The following is a 10,697-nucleotide window of genomic DNA, read 5'->3' on the forward strand; positions in this document are numbered from 1 at the left end:
TGTTCAGCCATTCCCCAATTGATGAGCATCCATCTTTGCTACCACAAGAAGAGCTGCTACAAATATTTTTGCTCCTTTATGATTTCCTTCTCAATAATGACATTGCTGGGTCAGAGATTATGTACAGTTTTATAGCCCATTGTCCCTAGTTCCAGATTGCTCTCCTGAATGGTTGGATCATTTCACAACTCCACCAACAATGAATCAATGTCCCAGTTTTCCCATATTCCCTCCACCATTTCTCATTATATTTTCCTGTCATCTTAGCCAAACTGAGAGGTTTATGTCTCAGAGTTGTTTTAATTTTCATTTCTCTACTCAATAGTTATTGAGAGCATTTTTCATATAACTATAAGTGCTTCAATTTTGTCATCTGAAAATTTTCTGTCCATAACCTTTGACCATTTATCAATTGGGGAAAGACTTGGATTCTTAGGTGACATGATTCTTTATATAAATTTGAGAAATGAAACCTTTATCAGAAATATTGCCTGAAAAAATTTGTTTCTGTTTGTTTTGTTTGTGCAAAACCTTTTTAATTTAATGTAATCAATGTAATGTATCTCATGTTCTCCTCATTTGTTTATGGTGGCATCCTTTATGCCTAAATCATGTCTCCATTTGGACTTTATTTTGTTTTGAGGTGGGTGGTACCTGTTCTTATCTTTTAAAATGTCTTCTTCTCCTCTTTCAGTTGGATTCCATTTCTTCTTCCTCCTTATGTCTACTTCCAACTCTTCCAATACTACTCTTTGGGCTCACTTTCTTTTCCTCCTAAAGATGGAATCTTTCTCCTCTAGCTCAAGTCAAATCAATTTCTTAAAGCTTCCTGAAGTTCTTTATTATTATCTTTCAAACTTCTGGCCTTTTTCAAAATTCTTTAGATTTTAGACTTCCAAATTTTCTTCACATTTCATTATCTTCTCCTTCTTGAGTTCACATCCTTCTCCTGCTCCCCTTTTCACACAATCTTCTAGAGTAAACTGTAAAACAGCTCTAAAAGGTGAATTGTAAAAGAGAAAAATTATCAGGAATAATATAAATGCTGAAACAAGTCCATCAAGTTCTCATTATCAAGTGTAACCACATACAAAAAGAGGTCTTGTTAGCATATCTAAGATAGGGAATCATGGCATTACACCTGATGCAACTACTCTTGTAGGCACATGTAAGTTTGTTCTCACCTAGGCATCTCCCTGATCCTTCCCTAAATCTTCCTTCGTTCCTCCCTTACTCCGTCCGTCATTCCTAATGCAGACCTTTACAGCTAATGCTTTGCAATGTCTGTTTACCTCCTTAGAAGATCCAGAAACATTGTGTCCTTTTAATAGACTTGCCACCTCTTCCCAGAGACCTCTAATTGGGAACTAGAATATTTCTGTTTAAGTCTCAAAGTGACAAGCAGCTTTCTACCACTGTTGTCCACAAGAATTCCAAGAAGAAATCACTCAGCAAACACTTCTGTCTTTTTTCTATTGCTGCTCTCCTGGCTGAGAAATTTCCAATCCCATTTCCTGGCTATATTTAGGATCCTGGTCCCAGTAACTAATCCCTACCTCATGTTGGTAACTTCTTTGCTTGATCACTTAGATGAATTTTCATAATTGTAAAAGGATACATATTTGCACTATATGTGCCTTAAAAGGCTTTGCAGGAATCTGTCTCAGGATGGCTAATACATGGTGTGGCCATTGGAAGAACATAGCTTGTTCATTCTTCATTCATCTAATAAAAAATGTCTTAATAGATATATTAGGGCATTATAGATATAGAATAGGACTTGGAGTAAAAATAAGACATTCAAATTTTACCATTTTCACATACTGGTTTTGTGAGCCTAAGCAAGTTTCTTGATGTTTCATAATTAATAGCCAATTCCCTAAAACAGAACAGTTGTCAATCTGCTAAAAATTTTGTAAACACACACACACATACACATACTTATACATGTGTGTGCGTGTATATATATATACATATGTGTGTGTATAATGTATATAATTATTTGCAGATTTATTTTGTATAGCATATATGTACATGAAATTACATACCTACCTGTGTTTATGATTCCATAAATGTTTATTTGTACAAATTTTACTTTGTATTTGTAATTTGCTTTGTGTATATATATGTATGTATATATGCATCCATGTATGTTTGAATACACACACATTACTAAAGCTAATTCTGTGCAAGATTATGAAGTAACCTTGTGATAGTGAAAATAAGTTAAATTGAAGATATGTCTTTTGAGGGGCATGAGAATAGTGTTCGCCTTGGATAGAAAAAAGAATGGACCATGAGGATTATCAATTAAAATATTATCCTGCTATGAACCCTACCTGTTTACAGATTCTTTTGAGTTATTTTCTTCCACTATTTCATAAAGAAGTAAAACAATTAAAACCCAAATGTTAATATATGATGTCCATGTATTAATTATGAATGTATTATTTATGAAATTTTGCTACAGTCTGTTTTTGGGGACCTGACTTCCTTTATATGGAAATTATGCCTTTAGATAAATGTCTTAATTATCAAGGTTCTGTTGGTAGAAAGAGATCTTTGTAAAGTCTTAGATATCTGTTAGTGATTTGGTTACATTAACCTTTTCATGAGTAGGCTGCTTCACACTGATAAAGCACAATCTCTCTTGCAGATATTATAAAAAGAAAGAACAACCTGACATAACATAATTTCTCTGAGTTTTTTATGTAAGTAGATTGAGAAAAAACACATTTCCTTTATATTTTGAGGAAGCTCAAAACACTCCTTCCAGTGGGAATAGTCCTGCCACATTCAGCATGACATGGTATGAACTGTTTAGTCCATTTTGTAAATCAGGGCAGATCTAGAGACTGCTCTGTTTAATATGACATAGTTGTAGTTCTTCTCCATGGGCAATAATGTCTCTTTTATGCAGATTCTACAGTCCCTAGAAGAAAACGGCTGATGTAAGCCAGCGTATTTTCTCTTTTCAAGATTTCCTGGGGAGAGAAGCTGAAAACAAAAACAAAAACAAATTAAGAAGTAGCATGCATATCTATTACTTCTTCTGACATTCTCCCCTAAAATATAATCTAAAGACAATGAGATGAGCAGTATTATTTGATTCATAACCATTCTCCAAAATTGATTTTCTCACATCTGTCCAATAAGAGGTTACTAGATTTCTTTTGAAGTAGGTACATTCAAGTAGATATGAGATTTCATTTGCTTGGAACTGATAGCACTACAAATTACCTCCCCTGATAGACAGGAAATTTTTCTGCAAATTATATTCTTAGTGAGTTAGACTAAAGCACTAAAAGGTTAAGTACGCTGTATATAAAACCTACTAGCCAGTGTGTATCAGAAATCGGTTTTAAGTACATGATTTTTTATTGTAATGTTCAATTCTGTATGCAACCTTTTCAACTGACTAAGACCTGAAAGAGTATTCACTTTGCTACACAAACTAAGAATTTGTTGTTCCCTCTATCCCCTGATGAATTTTAGAATAAGATTTAGATATAGCGCACAATGCATACTGGGTACCTATTAACAATTTTATGAGTGATAAATATGATTCTTACATTTTTATCCCGATTAAAATGTAAGTAAGCTAAAAATGTCATGCCATATTGTGAAGAATAAAATGGTATTCCGGGATACATTTCCAAAGAGTGGAGGGTCAGAACAAGTCAGCTAAATTCTTACAAAACAAATGATCTACTTCTCCTCCTTAGGTGGATGTAGATAGTCTGGAATGATTTTGCTATGGGGCATTTAAAAAAGCATAAAACTTTTCAATTTCTCAATGCTGAAAAGGTGGCACATTGCCTCTAGTCTCATTTCATATCATAAACATAATTCAAATAAATTGTCTTATGTTATGTGGCAATGGGAACTGTACAGAATAAGACATTGGGGGCTTGTACATTACTACTTGTCTAGAGTCTCAGCTGGGACAGGATCTCAAGAACATTATATTTCATGATTTAGAATCTATTTCTTTTTCTAAAAAAAAATGACAAACTATTTAAAGTGAACTATAGAATAACTGTAGCAAAACTTCACTACAGCTTTCAATTACATGGCCACACTGACAATTTGAATCAAGATCAGAGCACTAGCAGGTTGATATTCCTTCCCTTTTTGTAGCAGCACATAAGTAATTAAGTAGACAGAAAAACAAAATAGGATAATCTGCAAAACTATTTGTTTAATTTATCTTTTTATAGTAACAAGAAGTGTGTTTATAATAGGAATAGGAAGTATTTCTTCTGATGAGAAGAATGATTACTTCTTGTCAAATAAATTTAAAGTTTAAAATAAAAATGATTTTTACCTTACCAACACAAAGTTTCAAAATTAGCTAGCTGGCTGAAAGTGAAGAACTGGCAATTCCATTGCTGAATCTCTCCCCGGACTTAGGAAAATAAAGGTAAGAAAAGTTGAGAAAAAATAACCAATAGTGCACATTGAAAAATTTAAAATGAGGGCCATATAATCTTTATAAAAATAAAATGTGAATGATCCAAAGGTTATAAATTGAGATAAATAAGGACCCTTCTTAAAAGAAAAGGAATTTAGGGTTAATCAAGACAGACTCTCTAATCTGGATGAGACTTACCTTAGGCGCAGAGAATATATGTGCAGATAGCAAGAGGCCAGTGTCCGTGGACAATCCTTCCATGAAAATGCCACTTTGTGAGCATTTGCTTTTTGGGTCCTTGCAGGGATTGGTCAAAAAAGGCTGTGGCCCATGCATCACTATCCCATCAGAGGAGCTATCACTATGGAAATTAAGAGTATCCCACCTCCAGTAGAAGAGCCTAAGGTCGAGCTCTGAGCAAGGGCACTGACTTAAAGGATCCACAGTTCTCTCTAATGAAGAGGAGCTCAGCTCTTCCCCACGATCTGAGATTCCTCCTCCTTCTAGGGCCCGATTTTTATAAGACTAGAAGTCTGGACATTCAAGAACAGCCATAATAGATAGTGAATAATTCCACTGATTGACATGTGATGGGTAAGTGAAATCATATGTCATCAGGGTCACAAGATGGGTGAAGTAAGAAATATCCCACAAATGGACAGGCTTCTCCTTAGTATAGATGTAAGGAAATGGTACAAATCATGAATTGGATGCTCTAAGTGCTCATAAGATGATCACCTGCTCCTATTAAACCAGTGATTAATCAGAGGTACAAGAAATTTTGGGGGGACTTTGCATTTAATTATTAACTCTGTCACAGTGGGCTTGGTCACTATGAGAAGGAAAAACAATGGTGGAGGGATGCTAAATTTCTATAATGAAGCAAATTAACTTGGATTCAGCAAGTCACAGCTCTTGAGTCTTATATACAGAGCTTTGATATCAAACTGATAGTGATGGGAGTAGAGTTCTCAAAGCTCAATGTACATTATTTCTTCCTTTTTTTAAAGCTCATAATTTTTTTAAAAAATTTCCTCAGTATTGCTTATTCCTGGAAACTGGATCCCAATTCATATTTGGCCTTCTATTACATCCTCTTGGTGAAGCCCAGCGAGATGTAGATGGAAGCTCAGAAACAGCTGTGGAAAAAAGGGAGAAGAAAAAGCAATTTATACATGTGTATATATATGTATTTTTTGTGTTGGCAGTAATGATTCATCATATCAAGGAATTCTGGGTGTGAAAATCATGGAAATGGTCATTGGTCCAAGTGAATCTTAAGAGTTTCCTGAGCATTTTGAAGGTAAGTGACTTGTTCATGGTTTCAAGGACTATATGGTTCATAGGGAGGACTTCAAGATTTTCTGGAAGTCATCTACCATACAGGGTTGTTTGGAATTTCAAATCAGATAATATATTCAAAATGTAAACTTTAAAGTCCTGTATAAATGTCAGTTTCTATTATTACATCTCAGATCTCTGTTGATTTTGGAGCAACTCATCAAATGGTTCACATAATATTTTCATTTTACCTTCTGAAGTAGAAGTCAGTATATAAACTGCAATTATAATTATGTTCATAGTAGTCTATTTGCTTAGGCTCCTGTTCGAGCTCTACTTCCTATTTCATTATATATATTATTGCCTTTGGGCTCACAATGAAATGAACTATGCCAATTATTTTATTTGCCTATCTGAGGAAATGTAAACCACACTTTGATTTCACTATAACAACAACAACAACAATAACTTCTTCTTCTTCTACTACTACTATACTACTACTACTACTACTACTACTACTACTACTACTACTACTACTACTACTACTTTTGGTTAAATGTATAACATGACATATTCACCTGATAGAGTGAGAGTTGGATCTTTATTCTGACTTTGAATCTATGGTCCTAAAGAGAGTGTGAAATGCCTGCCCAGAGAAATTCATGGTCACTTCACAGTGGTGAAGAGGAGGGAAGTGGTATTGGAATGGCACCACAGAAGGATTTGTAAAGTATATTTACAAATCAGATATAGCATAAAACTATGACATTTTATTTATAAATCAATTGAACATACCATCATCACTTTTAGCTACAGAGTCTTCCATCGTCTGCTGTATCTGAAACAACATTAAAACTGTATTTCAAAAAAATGAAGTAACTGAAGCATAAGAGACTACAGATAATACAAACAACTCAAGAAATCTTTTTTAAAAGTTGCAGGCATCCAAAGAAATTATTAATAAACATAAACACTTGGTCATTCAACAGAAAATATATAGATATAATATAAGGCTTAAATTTTTACCACTCACAAACCCTTTTTTAATAAAAACTCATTTTTAAGTTATTCCAAATATATAGATATGGGAAACATATAGAAATCAAATATTTACTCTTAATAAATCATAATTTTGTGACTTTCACACTCAGGTACGAGGCCCCATAAAAGGTGAGATTTAACAAAAATGGTACTATTATTAACAGCATCAAGAGTTTATCACTATTAATTATATGCAAAAAACATGAACTTTGTTAACATAGTAGTTATGTATCAGGTTTGGAATCTATATGGCTTCTACTCTAAGCAAATCTTACCCTTGTTATTTCTAATTTTGGCTCCATATAATATTTTTCTTTGAAAAGAAAATCAACTCTGTAGCCTATACTTTAAAACAATTATAAATAGTAATCATTCATTAAGCTACAGACAGTCCACATACAAAATGAATATCAATTTACAGGGAGCAAAAAAGAAAATTAAATATTAGAAAATTTAAATATAAATATACATACACATATGTACATCCATAACACACAGAGGGGTGATGAAGAAAAGCCTAATTCACTTGACATAGCAGCGATATAAAGATTTTGTACTGAGTTGAGCATTTTGATCCTATCATCTTAATAGGCTTAGCTGGATACTTGTTTTACGTGTCCTCTGACAGCACAAGGGGGAATTCCAAAGTTTCTGTTTCTCTTTAAAGGCCGAATTCAAGAGAATGGCTCAGATTCATACCAGCCAGATCTGAAGCAATCATCAATGTGGTAACAACAAGTGACTAAATACCCAGGAAAAAGGCATTCATTATTTTCAAGATATGACTAATGCCCCAAATATGGTATCAGTGGGCACAATCATGCTCTCTTTAAGGGCCAAGTTTCAAAGTCAGAATAAATATCTAACTCTAACTTTATAAGATTATTAAAGATTTTTCTTCTCTCCAAGACCTTCTCTCCAAAGGTAGACACACACACACACACACACACACACACACACACGCACGCATGCACGCACACGGGTACCATATATACATACATGTATGTATATGCATGTCTATGCAAATATAGGTGCATGTTTAGAGTCATTTGGTGTACAGAGAGTGAGATTTGAATCCAAGTTTTCCTGTTTTTAAATGTAGCAACAGCATAGTCTTTCAAGGGTGCAGCTAAAATGGAAAAATAAAAGCTGGAATTCACTAACCTCATTCTCCAAATACTCCAAATTACTTTAAAGAAGGAATCTAAACAAATTTTAGAGCACCAGAAAACCCCCAAAGACAGTAGAATATTTTCCAGCTGAAGGCAACTTATAAGATCAGCAGAAACACATTTAAAACAGGGAGATACATACAGAGTAAAGGTAAACGGCTGGAGCAGAATCTATTATGCTTCAGGTGAAGTCAAAAAAAGCAGGGGTAGCCATCCTTATCTCAGATCAAGCAAAAGCAAAAATTGATCTAATTAAAAGAGATAAGGAAGGAAACTATATCTTCATAAAAGGTACTATAGACAATGAAGCAATATCAGTATTAAACATATATGCACCAAATGGTATAGCATCTAACTTCCTAAAGGAGAAGTTAAGAAAGTTGCGAGAAGAAATAGACAGCAAAACTATAATAGCGGGAGATCTCAATCTTGCACTCTCAGATTTAGATAAATCAAATCACAAAACAAATAAGAAAGAAGTTAAAGAAGTAAAAAGAATATTAGAAAAATTAGGTATGATAGATCTCTGGAGAAAACTGAATAGTGACAGAAAGAAGTATACTTTCTTCTCAGCAGTTCATGGAACCTACACAAAAACTGACCATATATTAGGATATAAAGACCTCAACACTAAATGCAGGAAGGCAGAAATAGTAAATGCTTTCTTTTCAGATCACAATGCAATAAAAAGTACATTCAACAAAAAGTTAGGTGTAAATAGACCAAAAATTAATTGGAAACTAAATAATCTCGTCTTAGAGAATGATTGGGTGAAACAGCAAATTATACACACAATTAATAATTTCACTCAAGATAATGACAACGGTGAGACATCACACCAAAATCTATGGGATGCAGCCAAAGTGGTAATAAGGGGAAATTTTATATCCTTAGAGGCTTGCTTGAATAAAATAGAGAAAGAGAAGTTCAATGAATTGGGCCTGTAACTTAAAAAGCTAGAAAAAGACCAAATTAAAAACCCCCAATCAATTACTAAACATGAAAGTCTAAAAGTAAAAGGAGAAATTAATAATATAGAAAGTAAAAAACAAAACAAAACAAAACAAAAAAACTATTGAACTAATAAAACTAAAAGTTGATTTTATGAAAAAACCAATAAAATTGATAAACCTTTGGTAAATCTGAATTGAAAAAGGAGAGAGGAAAATCAAATTAGTAGTCTTAAAAATGAAAAGGGAGCACTTTCCACCAATGAAGAGGAAATTAAAGAAATAATAAGGGGTTACTTTGCCCAACTTTATGCCAATAAATTTGATAACCTAAGCGAAATGGCTGACTACCTCCAAAAATATAGGCTTCTCAGATTATCACAGGAGGAAGTAAATTGTTTAAATAGTCCCATTTCAGAAAAAAAAAATAGAACAAGCTATTAATCAACTCCCTATAAAATAATATCCCCAGGACCAGATGGATTTACATGTGAATTCTACCAAACATTCAAACAACAATTAGTCCCAATGCTTTATAACCTATTTGAAAAATTAGGGAATGAAGGAGTCCTACCAAATTCCTTTTATGACACAGACATGTTACTGATACCTAAACCAGGTAGGTTGAAAACAGAGAAAGACAATTATGGACCAATCTCCCTAATGAATATTGATGCTAAAATCTTAAGATATTAGCAAAAAGACTACAGAAAATCATCCCCAGGATAATACACCATGGTCAAGTAGGATTGATATCAGGAATGTACGGCTGCTTCAATATTAGGAAAACTATCAGTATAATTGGCCATATTAATAACCAAATTAACAAAAAACATATGATCATCTCAATAGATGCAGGAAAAGCATTTGATAAAATCCAACATCCATTCCTATTAAATACACTTGAGAGTATAGGAATAAATGGACTTTTCCTTAAAATAATCAGTAGCATCTATTTAAAACCAGCAGTAAGCATCATAAGTAGTAACGGGGACAAACTGCAACCATTCCCAATAAGATCAAGAGTGAAACAAGGTTACCCACTATCACTGTTATTATTTAATATTGTATTAGAAATGCTAGCTTTGGCAATAAGAGTTGAGAAGGAGATTAAAGGAATAAGAATAGGCAATGAGGAAACCAAATTATCACTTTGCTGATGATAAGATGGTATATTTAGAGAACCCCAGAGATTCTACTAAAAAGTTATTAGAAACAATCCACACCTTTAGCAAAGTTGCAGGATACAAAATAAACCCACATAAGTGATCAGCATTCTTATATATCACTAACAAACCCAACAGTTAGAGTTACAAAGAGAAATTCCATTTAAACTAACTAATGATTGTATGTAATATTTAGGAATCTATCTGCAAGGGAAAATCAGAAACTTTATGAGCAAAACTACAAAACACTTTCTACACAAATTAAGTCTGATCTAACCAAATGGAAAAATATTAAATGCTCTTGGATTGGGCGAGCAAATATAATAAAGATGACCATACTACCTAAACTAATCTATTTATTTAGTGTCATACCAATCAGACTCCCAAAAAACTATTTTGATGACCTAGAAAAAATAACAACAAAGTTCATATGGAAAAACAAAAGGTCAAGAATTTCAAGGGAATTAATGAAAAAAAAATCAAATGAAGGTAGCCTAGCTGTACCAGATCTAAAATTATATTATAAAGCAACAGTTACTAAAACCATCTAGTATTGGCTAAGAAATAGACTAGTTGATCAATGGAATACGTTAGGTTCAAAGGACAAAACAGCCAATAACTTTAATAATATAGTGTTTGACAAACCCAAAGACACCAGTTTCTGGGATAAGAA

General features: G+C 33.3%; 1 protein-coding gene across 2 annotated transcripts in view; it reads right to left on the minus strand.

Annotated features, from left to right (window-relative positions):
* Window positions 1-2,690: 2,690 nt before the first annotated feature.
* LOC127564420 (ankyrin repeat domain-containing protein 26-like) overlaps window positions 2,691-10,697 on the minus strand; it is a 132,370-nt gene continuing 124,363 nt past the window's right edge. For both annotated transcript variants that reach the window (XM_052000944.1, XM_052000943.1), the window contains 4 exons: window positions 6,491-6,533; window positions 4,613-5,553; window positions 4,328-4,408; window positions 2,691-2,997 (listed from right to left, as the gene is read on the minus strand). In XM_052000944.1, the coding sequence (XP_051856904.1) occupies window positions 5,450-5,553; window positions 6,491-6,533 (147 nt within the window). In that variant the 3' untranslated portion in view covers window positions 2,691-2,997; window positions 4,328-4,408; window positions 4,613-5,449. The remainder of the gene's footprint in view (window positions 2,998-4,327; window positions 4,409-4,612; window positions 5,554-6,490; window positions 6,534-10,697) is intronic.

The sequence above is a fragment of the Antechinus flavipes genome, chromosome 5 (genome assembly GCF_016432865.1).
Source record: "Antechinus flavipes isolate AdamAnt ecotype Samford, QLD, Australia chromosome 5, AdamAnt_v2, whole genome shotgun sequence".
NCBI classification, from domain to species: domain Eukaryota; kingdom Metazoa; phylum Chordata; class Mammalia; order Dasyuromorphia; family Dasyuridae; genus Antechinus; species Antechinus flavipes.